General features: G+C 60.2%; 3 protein-coding genes across 4 annotated transcripts; 2 read left to right on the top strand and 1 right to left on the bottom strand.

Annotated features, from left to right (window-relative positions):
- Positions 1-10,410: 10,410 nt before the first annotated feature.
- On the top strand, positions 10,411-12,247 carry JUNB (JunB proto-oncogene, AP-1 transcription factor subunit). The gene has a single exon (XM_072787107.1). It carries the CDS (start codon positions 10,710-10,712, stop codon positions 11,751-11,753), a length of 1,044 nt encoding a protein of 347 aa, XP_072643208.1. The 5' UTR covers positions 10,411-10,709; the 3' UTR covers positions 11,754-12,247.
- Positions 12,248-14,392: 2,145 nt separating this feature from the next.
- Positions 14,393-18,320, bottom strand: PRDX2 (peroxiredoxin 2). 2 transcript variants are annotated; one of them, XM_072787104.1, is made up of 6 exons: positions 18,183-18,320; positions 16,948-17,059; positions 16,705-16,858; positions 15,978-16,100; positions 15,674-15,804; positions 14,393-14,715 (listed from the first exon to the last, which is right to left on the bottom strand). In XM_072787104.1, the coding sequence occupies exons 1-6, from the start codon at positions 18,279-18,281 to the stop codon at positions 14,630-14,632; spliced, it is 705 nt and encodes a 234-aa protein (XP_072643205.1). In that variant the 5' UTR covers positions 18,282-18,320; the 3' UTR covers positions 14,393-14,629. The 2 variants fall into 2 exon arrangements, with proteins under 2 accessions (XP_072643205.1, XP_072643206.1); XM_072787105.1 differs by lacking the exon at positions 18,183-18,320 and adding an exon at positions 17,531-17,801.
- THSD8 (thrombospondin type 1 domain containing 8) lies at positions 17,699-19,340 on the top strand. The gene is made up of 2 exons (XM_072787106.1): positions 17,699-18,016; positions 19,141-19,340. Exons 1-2 carry the CDS (start codon positions 17,866-17,868, stop codon positions 19,338-19,340), a joined length of 351 nt encoding a protein of 116 aa, XP_072643207.1. The 5' UTR covers positions 17,699-17,865.
- Positions 19,341-19,669: the final 329 nt, after the last annotated feature.

The following is a 19,669-nucleotide window of genomic DNA, read 5'->3' as shown; positions in this document are numbered from 1 at the left end:
CTCGGGTCTTGGGTGAGGGACAGACACACTTGCCCAGTACGGACGCAGTACCACTAAGCTTCTCCTGCGCGGTGCCCACTCCGCCCCACTCCCCCCATCCCCCACCCCCCGGCCCAGGGCCGCGACGTCCTCCCGCCTCAGACCCCGGGACCAGGCCGCCGTGCCCCCAAGGCCCACCAGGGGGCGCGCACACTGCTGCAGCGTAGCCTGCGGGGAAGCAATGTGCCCTTTCTGAGACCCCGCCCAGGCTCTGGAGGGGGCTCAAAGGAAAGTGGTAACAATAGTAGTTAATAAATTTGCAGTCCCCATTTATTGAGTGTCTACAGTATGCAGCTTCTGCGCTAAGCGATTGAAATTATATAGAAATCTCCCCACGGAAAAAAAAAAAAAAGAAATCTCCCCACGACTCTGGGTGGCAGGTGCTGTTTTAAATTCCCGGTCGCAAGAGAGGAAACAGAGATTCTAGTTGGCTTTAGGGGAAGGGGTAAAGCCCCGGCCCGCACCCTTTGGCGCCAGAGTACCCCAGCAGCTCCTCTCCCACGAGGCGGGCAAGCTAATGAGCAGTAATTAGAGGTTATTAGCTGTACCTGGAGGGAGGGGCGGGCTCTGCTTTGGGGGTGGGTCTAGATCTGAGGGGAGGGGTGCTGCTCTCCAACCCCGAGTCTGGCTCGGAAGACCCTGCCCCGGAGCGGGTTGAGCGAGATGACAGCAGCCCCCACGCCGCATCGCAGGAGCACAGTCACGCTACCATCAGAAACCCAGTAACAGCCCACTCAGACGCGCAGCCGCACGCACGCGGAGGCCTCCCAGGCTCGGCTACACCCCCACACCCCCTCCCCGCGTTGTTTTCGGCCTCCAACTCCTGGGAGCGGGGTGAGAGGGAGGAGGAGGGAAGGCGACTGGGGCCGGCAGTGCGGGCTTCCGGACTGGGCTGCCTTCCGGCGGGCGTGGGAACAACTGCCGCTGGCTCCCCTTTCCCGCACCCACCGGAGGACAGGGTGCTGCCAATAGGGGGAAATGGGGCCACCCTACCCCCAGGTAAAAGTGGAAAGACGGACCGGAACTTACGGCTGTTACAAGCAGGGGTTGCTGGAATATTTGTGGGAGGGCCTGTTTGCCCAGTGTTGGGGGGACCGTCACATATTTGGGTTGGGATCCCCAGTATTTGCAAAAACTGCAGGGATCTTGCTGTGTAGGAAGAATAAGGGAATCCAAATATTTGGAGCATGGACTTAAATTGTTCCAGTGTGATGTTAGGGCTTTCTAGATTAGATGTTCAGTGACCTGAGTCCTCAGATTTAAGGAGAAGTCTGAGTACCTTCAGTTTGGGAGAGGAGCCATAACCCTCCATTTGGGGTGGCAGGGATTCTTATGTTTGTGGAGAAAGGAAGCTTCCATGTTGGTAGGGGAAAGTGGCAATCTGTTAAGGGATGCAGGGAGTCCCACAGGGATCTAGGTACCTTCAATTCGAGGAAAGGGTCACAAGCCCTCATTTGGGGGCAGGAACCCTATAATTGGGGGAAAGATGCAAACCTTAATTTTTTGTGGAGGGAGCTCCAAAGTTTGGGGGATGCTCCTGAGGCCACCATTAGTAGGGACTGAGAGTGTGGGTGAGGGCCAGCAGCCCCCAGCTGGTTTGGAGACCCCACCCCCTCCTGCCTTTTTCCAGGAACAGCTGGGCCCAGCCTGGGTTGTACTGCTGGGAAGCTGGTGACTCAGCCCCTCCCTGCGGCCACAGCTGGACCCCGGCCCGTCCCCTCCGGCCTTCACATCTGGGCAAAGACCCAGTCATGAGGGCTAGGATGGGGACCCTGGGTGCACACAATTGGAGGATGATGCCCTTTCCTCAGGGATGACCACAGCCACAGGGTGGACACCATGCTCCATACCAGGAGGGACTCTGGCAGGCCTTTTGCACTAAAGACACTAATATCCCACTGGGAACTTTTTCATCCTGTCCTCCTCCCCGTGTCTCTGTGTGTGTCTGAGTCCTTGTAAAGTGTGCTCACATTGTAGGTGTGAGATAGTGGGTCTGTGATTGTGGGTGCACAGGCATTGTGTCTGCATCTGCCCGTGTCTTGGGGCCCTGGAAATTTATGCAACAAACTGTGATTTGGCCGTGGGGGGGGGTGGTTTCTGATGGCGACTGGGGCACAGTGCTTCTCTATATGCAACCTTGCTGTCTACACCCCTGTGTCACTTTTTGTATGAGAAGTGTGTAACAATCAGTACCTCAATGTGGCTTTAGGTTGTTTTTGTGCGACCATGTCTTTTTTCTCCATGTGGCTTTCCGTGATAGCATGACCCTGACAAGTATGTCCTTGATTTGTTCACATCCCCATGACAATCTTAGTGTCCCTGTGTGTGCCCTTGTGGGTTTGTCTGTGACTCTTTCATGCACCCTATTTGTGATGACCTTCTGTCCCCATCATATGTCTCTGTGACAAGCACGGCTGTGCTGTCCTAGTGTCCCTCCACCCTCCAAGGTTGGAGTCCTGGTGTCCAAGACTTTGTATCTGCGTCTTACTTTGTCTCCATGGTGATGGTGTGGCCTTATCCGGGTACCTACACATACCACCTCTCTGTGTATGGACATGGCCCGGTCTCCATACACAAGGAATGACAAGTGTGCCTGTGAACCATCTGGGGCTCCGGGTGTGTCCGCGTGACCCTGTCCGTGTCTGCTGCGGGGCTGGCTGGACTAGTGAAGGTTTGAGCGAACCTATGGCAGGTGTATCCTGTGTCCGTGTGACACTGTGGGTCATCGCAGAGTCTGTGACCTTGTGTATGGGGGTGTCAAAGTCATACCGGACACGGCGCTCCGCCGAGGCGGAGATGTGCGCAGTGGGCACCAGACGCCCCACGTACCACGGCTCTAAGCCGCTGCCGCCCGGAGGGGCCCCTCCCCGCGCTGCGGGGGCGCGTGCGTCGTGCGTGACGTGAGACACGACGGGGGTCGCTGCATGCGTGGAGCCCGACGCGGTCGTGCGTGCGAGCGCGCGGGGGGGATGGGCTAGTGCGTGCGCGTGTGCGTGGGCGGCCGCGGGGGTTGGGCGCGCGGGGGCGCGCAGGGCATAGCCCCGCCCCCTCCCGGGCTCGGAGCGCGGGTGAAACCCGGGAGGGGGCCGCCGTTAACCCCTTCCTGCCCGACCTGAAACTTGTGGCCCCTCGATGGAGCGCGCGGGGGCTTCCCCGGGGCGCGGGGGCCGTCCCTGCCGAGAGAGGAACTCCCCCGCGCCGCGTGGAGCCGAGAGACCCCCCAGTTACCATAGGAACCGGAGCTTCCCGCGCGGCCTGACGCGTGCTTCCCCCCAGCACTGGGTCCTTCGGCTCCCTGGTCCTCCGGCAGTGCGCTTCCCGCTCCCGGCCTCTGGGGCGGGGGGCTGGGGTCAGCGAGGCTGGAGCACGCGTGACTCAGGCCAGCGCGGGGGTCCCTCGGCCGCAGCCGACCTTGCTCCCCCTTCTCCGCCCCCGTGACTCACCGTTCGCGGCTTTCCCCGAGTGTGAGTCAGGCCCCTGGGGAGGGGGCTGCGGACTCTGAGACCCCCCCTCCGGGCAAGGGGGGGCTGAGAACCAAGTTCTAGGGACCTCCCGGTCCGGTGGGGAGGGGCGCCCCTTCCGGGGGCTGCCGGTGCCTTCCCTTAGCCAGCCCTCGCTGGTGTTTCCCCCCCACCCCAGAACTGGCAGGGCCTCCCCGCCACAGCCCGGGCCTCCGGGAACCCAGCTCCCGCCCCTCCCCCCCAGCCCACAGGAAGTTTTGGCAGAGCCCATCGTGGCGATGAAACGGTTAAAGCCGTTTTCTTATTCATTTCAAACAGGGGCCCCTTTTGACTCAGAGCGAGCTGGGCGCCCCCTTGAGCCAGGCCTCATGGGGGCCTGGGTTTACACTCCACCCTACATGTACCATTTTTAGAGAAGGGAAGGAAGGCGGTTGGTGAGCGGGCTGAGGGTCTTGGGTAGCATTCAGAGCTGAGTTCAAATCCTGCCTCTGCCCTCACTGCTGTCTCGGTCTCAGTTTCCCCATCTGAATATAGGGGATAATTATACCCGGCCCATTGTGTTGTTGTGGGAATTAGGTGAATAATAGAGGGGACGCTTTGCATCCTGAGCTGGGCACAGGAGTAGGAGGAGGCCTGGCAGGCAGAAGGACCCAGGTTCCTCCTGTCTCTCAGGCCTGAGTGTCAAGGTGCCCAGCAGAAGCCAGTCCTTGCGGGGCGGGCCGAGCCCCACCCAGGAGCTCTGAGGCCATGGGGTTCATCCCATCCACCCCCTGCCCCAGGCGGGCACCCAGGAAGTGAGAGGCGGGGCAGGAATGAGGCGGAACCTGTTGGGCCCGTTGCCTCCCCACCTCCCACCCTCATTCCGGGGCCCTGACAGGCCACCCCCCCCCCCACGCTGCAGCCCCACCCCCGCTGCCCTGGACGCCTGGGTCCTGACCCAAGGGTGGCCAGAGGGAGGGGATGTCGGCGGAGACAGCGTCTGGGGAACATCCTGTGGACTGCTGGCTGGACAGACTGGAGGGTCAGCCCCTCCCCGGGCAGGGCAGAAATCGGCTGGGGGCAGAGTAAACATGGCCCAGGGTGGCTAGACTTGGGGGAGGGGGCGGCAAGGAGTGTATACACACACAGTCACCCCAAAAGAGACCCAGTCCAGACACACAAACTCCTGTCACCTTGGCCACAGAGACTGCCAACCAGGCACACACAGACAGGGTCAGACACACATCTGGGCAAGCTGACCCAGTGGCAGCTGTCACACATAGGGCAGTGACAGAGCAGACTCCGGAGCAAGATCGAAACGCTGCCAAACTCATGAAGATCTTGGCCATTCCGAAGCATGCAGGTAGGGTGTGTGTGACACAGATAAATCAATTGGGCACACGGGCAAGATGGACACACTGACGTTCAGGTGAGAAGCACACAGCCTCGCGTAGTGCCGTGCTCACACTCACACTGAGACAGATAGGATAGGCCAGAAACAGGCAGGCAGGAGAGGCCAAACCCGGTGTCAGACACAGGCAGGCAACACACACATGTTCATAGACTCAGAGAGAAGGGACGGTTGCTTTCAACATAGGTACATCTAGTGTTGCACAGGAGATATTCAGATGCACGCACGCACCCTCAGATCCTGATGCACAGGTGTTCAGATACATGCGCATGCGCACACACTAACAAGTGCACCCACTCAGAAAGGTACTCAATGGAGACCATCCTAAACCTACAGAGAGGTGGATGAGGAGGACCCCAGCTTCCCACACACATGGCACACACACTCCAAGGCTCCAAGAGACGCCGAGACTCGGGCTTACAGACACACAACAGCTCAGCAGTAACACAGCCCAGAGCCACCTACAGACTAGACGGATGCAAACAGACAAACGGACATATTTACAGACATGGTCTGGCCAGACAGTCACACCCAGCACAGAGAGGCATGAACAAGCCATAGTCGGACATTCATAAACACATTGGCTCGGAGACACCCTGACAGAACCTGTCGGCTAGTGCACGTGCGCGCACGCACACACACACACACACACACACACACACACAGAGCCACGGGGCTTACATAGACGTACAGACCAGCCACACAGACACACACACACAGACCAGCCACAGACCTCACACACAGACCTCACACAGGCAAGCTGTGGACCTCACACACACAAACACACGTACACACCAAACACAAATAGGTGAGCCATATGAACTCCAAAACAACAAACACATGTGGGTCAGCCACGTGCAACCTGTTCCACAGACCACGCACACACTTACCCACCTCCTGCCCCCCAAAGCAGACAGGCCCTACACACCCCTGGAGGGCTGGGGCAAGACACGCGCGCGCACACACACACCCCTGCACTGAGGAGACAGGCCTCACACGCACTCTCACACGCCCTGACAGGCCAGCCACATGCAAACCCACAGTCAACCAGACACACATACACACACGTTCCTGGACCATGCTGAAGTGCTGTGGGGCTCTGTGCTTCCAGGCCTGTGTCTGCGCACTGCCCCCCCATCCTGGTGCTTCCTCTCTCCAAACATCACCCCCCCCCACTTCCCTCCCTGCTGTTTGTCACTTCCCCTAGGAGGCCCAGCTCATCAGCCTCAGTCCTTGGTGGGGTGTGGGCTTATAGTTTTCACCACATCCCCTGGAAAGGGGGCACCCAGGATTGTCAGCCATGTTTAGGCCCCCCAAGACCTCTCCAGGAGCGGGGGGGGAACAGAAGTAGCTTTGTAGGAAACTCCCCTCATGCCCAGCTGAGTCAGCCTGAGGAGACAGCCTCTCCTTCCTGCTTCCAAGGAAACCCAGAAGCTTCCTCTCCAGGAGAGGGGGTGAGGGACCCCCAAACCACAGAGGTGGGGGAGGGAGGTGGCTGGCAGGCTAGGGGTTCCTGGGGGAGGGCCTCCGTGATTCTCAGCCTCTTCCTGCCCAGCTGTCTGTCCACACCCAGGGGCAGGGACGCAGGAGGCTGGGTGCTATGACTTGTGGGTTCTCGCCCTGGCCTGCCCACTGGCTGACTCACGGGCAGCCCCCAGCCCAGTTTCCTGGTGAAGGCCCAGTCGGTCAGTGGGGCTGGGGCAAGGGGGTCACCAGGCTATTTATAAGAAGGAGAAGTCCCTCAAGGCTAAAAGCCCCAGAGAGACCTGTGGGTGGGGGTGGGTGAACTTCCTCCTTATTCCACTCCCCAGGCCCCAGTCCCCTGGGCGTTGGAGAAGTCTGGGCACAGACTCCTCAGCCAGATGCTGATTTGAAGCCCAGGGGCTGGGCAGTTCCCAGCTGCCAGTTTGGGCACCCAGGCTGGGTGGGGGAGGGGGCCATCCTTACACCCTCCTCACAGCCGGCCTTGGCGCCAGTGGGGCGGCGTGAGGGGGTGGTGCCCAGGCCACAAGGGTGAGACTGGCAGGGGCCTGGAACCGGCTGTACCAGCTTGGCTGGGCCCCCGCCCTCCTTTGCCGGCCCAATCCCCACCCCCTGCTCAAACACCCATGCAGAGTACATGGAGCAACCAGACCCCACTTCAACAGGCTAGCCTGCTCCCATCCCCACCCCCACCTCCCTGCCCTGTGCCCAACTCCATTTCTCTGGGGATGAAACAGAGACCCTTCATGAAAGGGCCTGCAGAGCTTGATATACACTTGGTGCAGCATAAATGCCTCTCTGGTTGTGAATCCACGGGGCAGTGGCTAATGCTCTGGAGCCAGACAGCTCAGGTTATATTCTGACTCCAGTCCTTGTAGCTTTGGGATATCAGGCAAGTTCCTTACCTTCCTGAGTCTCAGTTTTCCTGTCTGTTAAATGAGGACACATAGAGCATGCATTTCGCTGGGTTGTTGGAAGCAGGAATGAGTTACTCTATGTAAACCGCTTAGGAGACTGCCTGGCCCATGCTAAGAGCCATCTAAGTGTTAGCTATTAAAATAATAATTATTATTTCTCAGTCTGTCTGCCTATCTTAAGTGTCTCTGAGTCTCACTGTTAGCCTGCATGACGCTAACACTGCCCCCGGTCTGTCGCTCTGGGCATCTCTCCCTGCCCTGACCCCCGCCCCCATACATCCACTTTTCCTTGTTCCATCTTTGTCGTCCATCTCGACCCTCTCTGGGCCAGCCTCACGTCTGTCCAGGGCTCCCCTGGCCTGGCTAACCTCAGCCCTGGCCAGGGCTGATTCACTGTGCCCTCCTGGCCTGTGGGACCTGCAGGTTGGCTTCCCAAGATGCTGCCCTCAGGCTAGACCTGCCCAGCCCCCCAACGCTGCCCGCTGCGCCCCCGCAGGGCCCGGCCAGATGTCAGCTGCAGTTATTAGCATGGGCGGGAGACACAGGCCTGGCAGCTCGCCCGCCAGACTCAGCGGCCAGCCGCTGGAATCTCCCTTGAGCCTGGGGTGGGGTTAGGGGAGCAGTTCAAGCAAGAGGAGGAGGGGAGGGAGCACCCAGGGGTCACAAGGACCCTCCAAAGATGGGGATACCCCCAGCTTCTCATGGGACCTTCCTCCCTAACTTCACTGCTCTGCTGGACTTCCCCAGCCCCCACATGGCTCAGTTTCTTTTTTGCCTCTTTCATTTTCCTTCTCTTCCTGGCACTTAAGTGTGCTCTCTGCCTGTCCCACAAAGGCAGGCTAGCCCCTGTCTCTCAGCCTCTCTCTACGCTAAAGAAACTTTCATCCTCCCAGAAGACAGAGGCATCTCTCTCTGAGAGAGAGAGAGAGACACTGAGCTTCCACCAGTTCTAGTGGCTCACATTCTGCTTGGAAGTCCCGCCTTAAGTCTAACTAGGAGCCTCGCTATCTAAACCTCAGTATAGTGCTGGGAAAGGGGCACAGAGTTCCCTTAGATTCTCTCCCCTTGGATTTTCTGGTCTCCTCTGACGGGATGAAGGAGATACCCTGGAGAGGAAGAGACTGTCCACCCCTCTTTTAGGTATTCTGGATGGTTGAAGGACCCCCAGATTAAAACGGGAATAAGGCCCTTTGCCCACTGGTGTGAGGGAGGGAAGGGGCATCCTAGCCCCTCGGGATGTGGGAGGAGAGGCCCAGACCTCCTGGTGGAAAGGTACCCCACCCGAGGAAGGAGGCAGTCGTGCCAGCCCGCCCAGGCGCCGGGGGCGCCTCGAGGCATTGGCCCGCCCCTCCGCGCCCAATCGGGCCGGGGGCGAAGTCCGACCCAGGCCCGCGGGCAGGCGGGGACCTGCCAGGCCGGGCCGGGCCCGGCAGGACGCAGCCCCAGAGCAGCTGGGTGGGGCCCAGCGAGGCGGCCGTGGGGGCCTCGGGGGCGGCGGCGGGGCTGGTCGGGACTAGCCGTCCGGGGGCCCGGGCGCGCCCTGGGACCTGGCAGATACCCGGGCTCCCGGGTCCTGGCTCCGGGCCCCGGGACGGCGCTGGCCCCACCCCTTCCTGTGTCCTTATATGGGCGCGGGGGAGAGCCTCCCGGGGCCGCCCCGCCCCCAGTTCTGCCCGCGGACTCCGGCCTGTTGCCATGGCGACCAAGCCCGCTCCCGGGCTCGTCCCCCTCCGTCGGGCTAATGGAATCGTCCCCGGACCGCCTGCCTCCGCGGTCGCCTGCGGGTGCTGCGGGCTGAACCATTGCTGGGAGAGGGAGACTAGAGGCCTATGCGGCTGGGCGTGTTCTGCGCACCCTGGCCTCCGCCGGGGTCGCACGTCCACGTTCCTCTTCTGAGGCGCAGAACCCAACCGGACCCAGGGCGGGGCGCACGGTCCCGTAGGATCCGAGTGACGGAGGCAGGGCCGGGCTCCTTCCCCCGGGGCTGTTGCCACACTTCCTGCCGCGGCGCTCTTTCCCCAGCCTGTTTCTAAGGAAGGAGTGGGGTTGGGCGACCGCGCCCGGGCCGTCGGGGTAGGTTCAGCACCCTGAGTCGGCACGGTGTCGGTCAAGCCCCGGGTCACGGGGGGAGGGCTTGGAGATGGGAGCAAAGTATACTGGCGCCTAGAAAGCACCCACAAGAAGGGGTGGCCAGTCATGGAAGATCCAGCAGTCCAAATCCCCAGGATCCTCAAAAACCCCTCCTCTCATGTCTCAGCTGGAGACCCTGTGTCATTATCATCTCGGCTCTGAAAGTGTGTCCGGACTCTTAACTCTCCTTCATCAGGGCTTTGCAGATGATGACCCCAGTGACTCCCAACCTCTGACAGGGTCCCCCCCCCCCCATAATTTCCCAGACTCGGTATACCCCGGAGCCCTCACTTTCTACATAACTAGATTCCCCTTATGGAGGCCCTCAGTCTCTCCCATGGACTTCAGGACCCCTACTCATTTTTTGCATAATGGATCCTCCATCCCCTCCTTTTGCCCTTTTGATCCCCCCTCACTTTTCCTGGGTTCAGTCCCTCTATTAAAATTCAAGTCCTTTAACCCCTCTGTACTCAGGACCCCCACACATTACCTTACCCCTCTCTCATTTACTCTGGTTGATCCTCCTGTCTCACCTTTGTGGGGTCTCCCTGTGTATATAATCAGCCCTTCAACCCCCCTCGAATACTCCGAGTCCCTCAGGCCTTTTGTGTACACCCTGGAGACCACCCCCGCCCTCCGCCCCAACACGCACACGAGCACGCACGCACACACACACACACACACTTGCTTTGTAACAGTTCCTCGCATCCAGGGGAATCAGTGCCTTCCCTGGAGTCCCTCCCCGTGTATCTCGGACCAGCACCCCTTCCTTCGCGCACCCCGGGGTCCCCTGAGCCCCTCCCCCTGCAGCCGCGCCGAGCCACCCAGCCCGTGGCCGCTGTTTACAAGGACACGCGCTTCCTGACAGTGACGCGAGCCGCCTCCTCCCCTTCCCCACGCTGGAGGAGGGGGGCGCGGGGGCCCGGCTCGCGCGACGGCCAATCGGAGCGCACTTCCGTAGCTGACAATAGCCGTATAAAGGCGTGTGGCTCAGCCTGAGCTGCCGGGACCTTGAGCGCGGCCAGGCCAGCACCGGAGTCAGCAGGGAGCGGGGAGCAGGGGGAAGCGACACCAGGAAAGCGAGCGCGCCGGACAGGGGCCGAAGGGCTCGAGAAGCCGCACGGAGCTTCCGCGCACCGCCGCCGGCTGGCCTCTCCCGGCCGGTGCCAGCTCCTGGGAACGCGCGTCCAGATACCCAGTCCAGCCACCGTCGCGGACAGGGCGCCGCTCGCCGCAGCGAGGCCCGGGGCGGCCCCGCAGGGACCCCCCCAGACCGCCTGGGCCGCCCGGATGTGCACTAAAATGGAACAGCCCTTCTACCACGACGACTCATACGCAGCGGCGGGATACGGCCGGGCTCCGGGCGGCCTTTCTCTACACGACTACAAACTCCTGAAACCCAGCCTGGCGCTCAACCTGGCCGACCCCTACCGAAGTCTCAAAGCCCCCGGGGCGCGGGGCCCGGGACCAGAGGGCAGCGGTGGCAGCAGCTACTTTTCCGGCCAGGGTTCGGACACAGGCGCGTCGCTCAAGCTTGCCTCATCGGAGCTGGAGCGCCTGATCGTCCCCAACAGCAACGGAGTGATCACGACGACACCCACGCCCCCGGGACAGTACTTTTACCCCCGCGGGGGAGGCAGCGGCGGAGGTGCGGGGGGCGCCGGGGGCGGTGTCACCGAGGAGCAGGAGGGCTTCGCAGACGGCTTTGTCAAAGCGCTGGACGACCTGCACAAGATGAACCACGTGACGCCCCCCAACGTGTCCCTGGGCGCCAGCTCGGGGCCCCCGGCTGGGCCCGGGGGCGTCTACGCCGGCCCGGAGCCACCTCCAGTCTACACCAACCTCAACAGCTATTCCCCAGCCTCTGCGCCCTCTGGAGGCGCCGGGGCCGCCGTCGGGACTGGGAGCTCGTACCCGACGGCCACCATCAGCTACCTCCCACACGCGCCACCCTTCGCTGGCGGCCACCCGGCGCAACTGGGCCTGGGCCGAGGAGCCTCCACCTTCAAGGAGGAACCGCAGACCGTGCCTGAGGCGCGCAGCCGCGACGCCACGCCACCGGTGTCCCCCATCAATATGGAAGACCAGGAGCGCATCAAAGTGGAGCGCAAGAGGCTGCGGAACCGGCTGGCGGCCACCAAGTGCCGGAAGCGGAAGCTGGAGCGCATCGCGCGCCTGGAGGACAAGGTGAAGACACTCAAGGCCGAGAACGCGGGGCTGTCGAGCACTGCTGGGCTCCTCCGGGAGCAGGTGGCCCAGCTCAAACAGAAGGTCATGACCCACGTCAGCAACGGCTGCCAGCTGCTGCTCGGGGTCAAGGGACACGCCTTCTGAACGCCCCCCCATACGGACATTCCCCCAGTCTGGACGACTGGGCGCACGCCTCCCAAGGGGCGAGGGGGCAGGCGGTGGGCACCGGCCCCCGGGGCACCGCAAACCACACTGGACTCCTGCCCGCCCGCTCTGCGTCCAGTCCTTCCACTTCGACGTTTACAAGCCCCCCTTTCGCGTTTTTTTGTATGTTTTTTTTTTCTGCTGGAAACAGACTCGATTCATATTGAATATAATATATTTGTGTATTTAACAGGGAGGGGAGGAGGGGGCGATCGCGGCGGAGCTGGCCCCGCCGCCCGGTACTCAAGCCCGCGGGGACACTGGGGAAGGGACCCCCGCCCCCTGCCCTCCCCCCTCTGCATCGTACTGTGGATAAGAAACACGCACTCGGTCCCTAAAGAGTTTATTTTAAGATGTGTTTGTGTGTGTGTGTGTTTGTTGTTCCGACTTTTTATTGAATCTATTTAAGTAAAAAAAAAATGGTTCTTTATTAATTTGTTGTCTTTTTTTCCAAGCCGGGCGGGAGGAGGGAGGAGAATAGTGGGCTGCCCCCACCCCACTCCTGCTTGTGACTCGCGCCAGTGTCCGTGTCCTCCTCGCCAGCTCTACCTAAGCATCTTGCAGCCCTAGTGCGGGCGGCGGACCCTTCTCTGGCCCCCTCCTCCCCGGGGTTGGAAGGGCCAGGGCGGGTACGCGGTCCAGCCGCCCATCACCAGGGGGCAGGAGGCCTGGGGCGAGACGCGCAGTGCGCGGGCGCAGCCCCGCCCAGCTGCGCGCGCTGGGGCTTTCCCCGCTGACGCAGCGGAAGCGCTGCCCCTACATGGGCCGATTCTGTCCAGTGACGCGCCGGCGGTCTCCGGGCAGATTCCGGGAATCCCCTCCCCCGCTCTGCCGGGCAGGGCTGCGGCGCCGGGAAGGGGGCCGGGATTTTCCCAGGCAGGCGGCTGCCGGGGCCCGGAAAGCCCCAGGCCTGGGTCCAGAGCGTCCGCGGTGGGAGGGCCAAGCTCCTGGGTCCCGGAGCCAGCCCCGAGCCCGCCCCATCGGGTCGGCGTCGGGGCCCCGCCGCGCCCACGCGCGCTCCGTCTGACCTGACCCGGGCGGGGGGTTGCTGCAGCCTTCGCGCCGCCGCCGCCGCGGTACCCCCCCCACCCCCGCCAGGAAGGGCGGCGCCCGCCTGCCAATTTCCCCTCCCGGGTGCCAGGTTGGGAGCAGGGCGCAGGGCGACTGCCAGGTCTGGTCCTGCCGGGGCGGCTGCTCGGGCTGCCGGGCGCCGCCGCCCTCTCGCGGGACGCCCTCCCCCGCAGCTGGGACGGGTGGGAGGGCGGCTGGTGCGCCCGGAGGGGGTCTAGCTGGCTTCGGATCTTGAAGCCCCCCAGAGCGGCAGAGAAAAACACAGGCTGAGAAGCCGCAGGGGTGGGGTGGGCAGAGCAGACGCTTCATTAATTCATTTACGAAATGCTCAACAACCTAGCCCTGGAGACACTGCCCGGACCGTGGCAGACAGACAATAAACAAGCAGACAGGATTCGGAGATTGTGGTAAGTGCTAGCAAGAGAAAACAAAACAAAACCGGTCAAAGTGGTAGTGATGGGGCAGGGGAGGGCTTTGGAGAATGGATTGGAAACGTGGACCTTTAATGATGCGAGTTTTCAGCTTTAAAGCCAGGCTCTGAGAAAACAACGTTCTGGGCAAGAGGGAACAAACAGCACATGCAAAGTTCCTGTGGCCAGAACAAGACCAGCCTATTAAAGAACAGCAAAAAAGCAAAACAAAACAAAAACAAAAACAAAAAAAACAAAAACTGTGTTCCTGGATTTGAGTGAACCAAGAGTGCGGAGAGGAGGTCAGGGAAACCACGGAGGGCCTTGGGGAAGGAGTGTAGATAAAATTCCAAGGCCCAAATGAGTGATTTTGGAGGATTGTTAGGCTGGATAGCAATATTAATAATGGGTCTATGGATTAAATGAGGTTTGTCCTGTGGAAGGAAATGGGGGCTCAGTGGCAAAACCACTTGCCTGAAGATACACAGCATCAAACTGCACTCCTGGGAACACACTCTGGTTCAGAAGTGACCCTCACCCTTCCACCCCAGGTGGGCCATCCTTCCAACCTAGTGTGGGGCAGAGCTTGCAACAGGGACGGTGCATGTAGCTCCAGCTCCCATTCGTGGTTCTGGTCTTAGGGCTGGCACCCCGCCCTCTTCTTCCAGCCCCGGGGACCTGTCCTAATAACCATTAACTGGACCCCAAGCTTCACATACTGTATTGCTTCACAGTATGTATCACATACTGTATTACACAGTGATGTGAGTTGGTTGTCTTTATTCGCATCTTACTGTTGAAGAAACCCACGGAAAATCACAGGTCTTGAATGGCCTTTGAACCCAGGCTGGCTGATGGCAAAGTGTGGGTGCTGCACTGTGTGGCCAGGTTTCAGGCCTAGGGCATCTTGGGGCTTGCTCCCTGCAAGGGACCCACAGCCTACCTCACCCCCCTCCCCTTGGAAACCACCCTCAGGCCAAGGAGAAAGAGGAAGCAGTGAGTATGAGGTAATGCTCCCACCTTGTGGTGGAGATAAGTAACTACAGTCAATTTCCCAGGGAGAAGGGGCCAAGGTGCAAAAGACACGAGGACTCAGACTCCTGTCTGTCCTAGTACTTTATTGGTCACCTTTTGGCCTGGGCCCAGCTAGATGGGCTCCAGGGAGGGGCTCACCATTCACCAGCTCCCAGCTGGGAGAATGAGAAGGCCTTGGACAAGCCCTCCAGGGTCATGGAGTTTAAAGGGGCAGGTCCGGCCTTTCCTGGGTCAGCATGGGGTATCCACGTAGGGGTGTAGGTGGGGGCCAACAGCCCAAGCTTTCCGCATGTCTGCAGTCTAGTTGTGTTTGGAGAAGTATTCCTTGCTGTCGTCCACGTTAGGCTTGATTGTGTCACTGCCTGGCTTCCAGCCAGCAGGGCATACTGTGGGGAGACACAGGGATGCACATGTGAGGCTAGAGCCACATCTTCAAGGTAGGGCAGTACAAGGGGATGAACAGAGGCAAAGCATGAGCCTGAGTAGCAGAAGCAAAAGCCCAGAGCCAAGTGGTACAGGCCCATGACCATACAGCATATTGAGAGAAGTCCTTCAAGCTATAGGATGTTCTGGCTGACATTTTTATTTCTTTTTGGACAGCCTCCCCATTGTTTTATAAAGATTTATTTATTTGAGAGAGAGAGAGAGAGAGCTCGAGCAGGGGGAGAAGGACAGAGAATCCTCTGAGCAGGCTCCCTGCTAAGTGTGGAGCCTGACAAGGGGCTGGATCCCAGGACCTGAGACCATGACCTGAGCCAAAACCAAGCGTCAGATGCTTAACTGATGGAGCCACCTTGGCACCCTTCTCTCTGACCCCTTTGGATCCTATTTCTCCTTCAGCCATAGATCCACTGGACTTCGAGGGCCTGTGACCAGGCTGTGTCCTCCCACGAGAGTACTCTGATCCAACTAATATTTTTTTAAAGATTTATTTATTTATTCATTCAGAGAGAGAGAGAGGCAGAGACACAGGCAGAGGGAGAAGCAGGCTCCATGCAGAAAGCCTGATGTGGGACTCGATCCTGGGTCTCCAGGATCACACCCCAGGCTACAGGCGGCGCCACACCGCTGCGCCACCGGGGCTGCCCTGATCCAAATAATATCCGAGCTTGCCTTGGTACATGCTTTCTCAAATACCTTCTGTAAATCTGTTAACTCCTGGCTCCCCACCCTCATATTAGGGTATCTCCCCCACCAGACTAGAAAGGTCCTGCAGACAAGGCCCCGAACTGAGTCTTCTTTGGGGCCCTCATATCCATCCCACACAAGTGATAGAGCAGTGAGTGTCTGCATGAGGGCTGAGTATGTACCCACAGGTGAACACAGGTGAATGTGTGTGCTCACCTTCCCCGTGCTCATCCGTGTACTGGAAGGCCTGAACCAGCCGCAGAACTTCATCCACGGAGCGCCCCACAGGCAAATCATTGACAGTGATCTGGCGAAGGACACCCTTGCCATCGATGATAAAGAGGCCCCTGAAGATATCAGGGTTCATGGTGAGGAACTGGGAGTTCCCGCTGCCAGGGCCAGGGGAGGGAATAACACCTCCCTACCAGCCAGCCACAGGGCTGGGGGGCAGGGAAGACACTACCCAAGCATTGTCCCCTGCCCCTGAGGACCGGGGGCTTCTCAAGGGCCCCCACAGTACCTGTAGGCAATGCCTTCATCTTCCTTCAGCACACCATAATCTTCAGATAAACTTCTGGTTACATCAGCCACCAGGGGGATGTTCAGGGGGCCCAACCCTCCTTCCTTCCTGGGAGTGTTGATCCTAGGGGTGTAAGAGACAGCGCTGGATCCTCACCCCGGGGGCTTAGGTATGATAAAGACTGGAGGAGAGGTACTGGAGCTGAGCGATAAGGGGCTTTAGAGCAAGGCTCTAGGATCCCCACCCACTCCACCCTCAAGAGGCTGCAGGGGCTGTTTCCCACAGCTGCGAACACTAAGCCAAGGCTCTAGCTCCAGTCAAGGGTGTTCACATGTGCTGGTGACCTCCCACAGCTCAGGGCAGAAAGCCTGCCTTACAGCCCCCCATCCTCCTCTCTAGTTCTGTGTGTTGGGGCCCAGCCCTTCACCAACTAGAACTGGAGTTTCCACCTTCTTGAAATAGCTATTGGAAGGGAAGCTGTGTAGCCCTAAGTGAGGTAAAGCATCTCCAACTCCCTGGGCCAAGCAACTAGTTTTCAAATGCTAATTAGGCCATCATCATTAAGGACTTGGGCGTTCTGAATGCTATTATTTTCAAGACGGCGGGGGGGGGGGGGGGGGGGGGGGGCGGAAGGAAGGCACAGACGTTGAGCAACAGCCCCAAGAAGGATCCTTGAGGAGAATGTAGGCCCGGTGACATCCTCCCTCCCTGCGGGTCCCGCTCATACCAAGCCAGGTGGGTGAACTGAGAGTCCACGGAGACCCCCAGGACCTCACAGCCCAGCTTGCGGAAGTCCTCGGCATGCTCGCTGAAGGCGATGATCTCCGTGGGGCAGACGAAGGTGAAGTCCAGCGGGTAGAAAAAGAGGACCAAGTATTTCCCTGGGGAAGGAAGCGGGGATAGACAAGGAATTAGGCCTCTAACGCCTGGGTCCCACCCCCACCTGGGCCCACTCTCGGCTGCCCCTCACCTTTGTAGTCGCAAAGCTTCACCTCCTTGAAGGCGCCATCCACCACGGCGGTGGCCTGGAAGGGCGGGGCGGGCTTTCCGATGTGCGCCTTGCCAGAGGTCATGACTGCAAGCTGAGACACCCCCCCGCCCCCCGCTTGGTCAGCGCGCCCGGGAAGACCCTCTGTCGTCCCTTCCCAAGGTCATGCTGCGTGCTGGGCCCGGTTACTGAGAGGCAGAGGCCGCAGCACTACCCCGCACCCTCCCGGGTACCGGGCTGCGCGGCCTGGACACTGCAGGAGACCCGCCCCCCTGACCAGCACTAGCGGCCGGGCCGCAGGCGCCGGGGCCCCCCATTAGCGTCTCGGCTTGAGCTCCCTGGCACCAGCCCACCGCTCCGGGAGGAGCCCCCGCGAGCCGGGGGTGGGGAGCTCGCCGATGCGGCCTGTGTTGCAAGGCCGAGGCCTCGGTTTCCCCTGCAAGGACAAAGGCGGCCACTCCGGCGGGCGGAAACAAAGGCTGCAGCGCTAAGGTCTGGACCCGGCCGGAGCCGCTCCGGGGCGGGGGGGGCTTCCCAGAGCCCGGTGCCCTCTAGGTGTCCATACCTGCGTGGGCAAGGGCGGCGCGCACGGGCTGGCAGACGCGCGAACACACGTTCTCAGCGCCGAGCGCGCCCTGGGCCTGGGTGTCTTTTATGCGCGGCCCGAACCATGACGCAGAGGGCGAGGGGGGGTGGGCGGACGAGCGGAGCGGTCGGGTCCACTGCAACCGCGGGGGGGTGGGGAACGAGGCCGGCCGGGTCCACGCGCCCGCAAGCGGCGGGAGGAGTCGGGGAACGCGGGCCCCGACCACTACCACCGCTGGCGGGGGGTGACGCGGCCACCGCATCCCCCGCGAGGAGCTCCTCCTCGGAGCGCGCCCGGGTCGGTTGGAGTCCGGCATGGCCCGGAGCCCGGCGGACTTACTGCTGCCGCCTCTGATTCTCCTGCTTCTGGGGACCCCTGCTAGGGTCTCCCCCAACTACAATTACTTCGGCGAGAAGAGCGAAGGCGACCTCTGGGAGGAGCTGCGGCTGCAGCATCAGGAGAAAGGTAACCGCACGCTGCGGGGGTGATGGTGCGGAAAGGTGCCCTATTGCCCCACTTTGCCAGCTGGCTGCAAACAGACCCTCCTCCAGGGACTTCAGATCTCTCCCCGTCTGCACACTGGCTGGCCCCCTTGGGCTGGTTACTTTTCTCCGAGGCTCAGTTTTCTTACCTGTAAGTTGAAATAGAGACTGACTTTACACCGCTTACAGGGGCAGAGGGGGATATGGGTAGACAATAAATCCAGAACCAGACACATCCATAAACTCATGGATGAGCGCTAGGAAGTATAGGGATAGAGGAAGAAAGGGGCGGGTAAATGTCTCAAGTCGGAAAAGGTCTGACGGAGCAGATCGGTAACCAATGCAGCAGGAATCCAGCAAAAGCGAAAAATACAAAGATTGAGGGAGAAGAGTGTGCCAGGGAATGGGAACAGCAAGTGCCAAAGCCAAGAGGCCAGGCGGAGGGAAAGAAAGAGGCCAGTGTTGTCTTGGGAAGGCATGAAGTGTTAGGACTTTGTGAGCTGCAGAGTTGGGATAAGACCAGTTTCCTAGGGGCATAGGGAGGAGTCCATAAAAGAACATTGTAAAAGAGCCTCTGATAAGCACTCAGAAGGTTGGAGCTGCTTGAAAAGTGGTCATTATAGTTGTTTTTGTATTACCTGCTAGCACATCACCAGAGACTTTCAGTACCTTCATTATATTATGCCAATTATGTCACTTAATTTACCACCTGGCATCCCTGCTGGTTAGGTGGCACTATGCCTACTGAACAGGCCCATTATCACCACTCCCCCAAGACAGGAGTCAGCTTCAGATGGTGGGCACCAAAGGTGTTGTATCACACTCCCAACTGGACAGGCTGGCACAGGTGGGAAGTGTCAGTTTGCAATTCCTCTGGGCAACACACCAGATGTATCAGCTCAAGGGGTGGCTTGCTTTCTATAGGTCTCAGTTTCCCCACCTGGGAATAATGGGAAAATTAAATTAGATCATCTATGGTGGAGTGCTTGGCACAGACGCAGAGCCCAGCAAACAGGAGATGTTGTTGTTAGTGTATTTATCTGCCTCTCTTCCTAGAGGAGGGCATGGCGGGGGTAGGTTCCCCCCTACCTGGCCCTCTATCCCTAGACGTGGAGGACTCGATCCTTGGCCCCTGGGGGAAGTGGCGCTGTTTCTGCGACCTGGGCAAGCAGGAGCGCAGCCGCGAGGTCCTGGGCACGGCGCCGGGTCCGGTGTTCATGGACCGCGAGAATCTGGTGCAGGTGCGGCCCTGCAGGCAACGGGATTGTTCATCCTGCAAACCAACGGATTGCGACTGGAGGCCCTGAACCCGGGTGAGAGACTAGCGCAGAGGAGGCGGGGCCAGGGCAGGTGGTCTAGTCCGGGGTTGGGAGTCCTCAGGGCCTGGGATGAGGCGAGAGAAAAGGCGGGGCGTGGGGGGGGCGGGCAGGAGAGCCTTTAGGGATGAGGCTTAAAGATGGTGGGGAAAGGTGAGCTGAGTCAGGAGCCGTGAGCCCCACTGATACCCGGGGAGAAAGGAAGAAAGCTAGTCATGGGCCGGGAGGGGGGAATCAGAGATGGAGGAACTGTGACCCTGAGGAAGGGACATGAGCCTGAGGAGGGTCAAGGACCTATAGGGTGACGATGTGAGCCCCTT

Source organism: Canis lupus, chromosome 19 (assembly GCF_048164855.1).
Source record: "Canis lupus baileyi chromosome 19, mCanLup2.hap1, whole genome shotgun sequence".
NCBI classification, from domain to species: domain Eukaryota; kingdom Metazoa; phylum Chordata; class Mammalia; order Carnivora; family Canidae; genus Canis; species Canis lupus.
The sequence above is the reverse complement of the archived record's forward strand: the minus strand, read 5'-3'. Positions and strand labels throughout refer to the sequence as shown.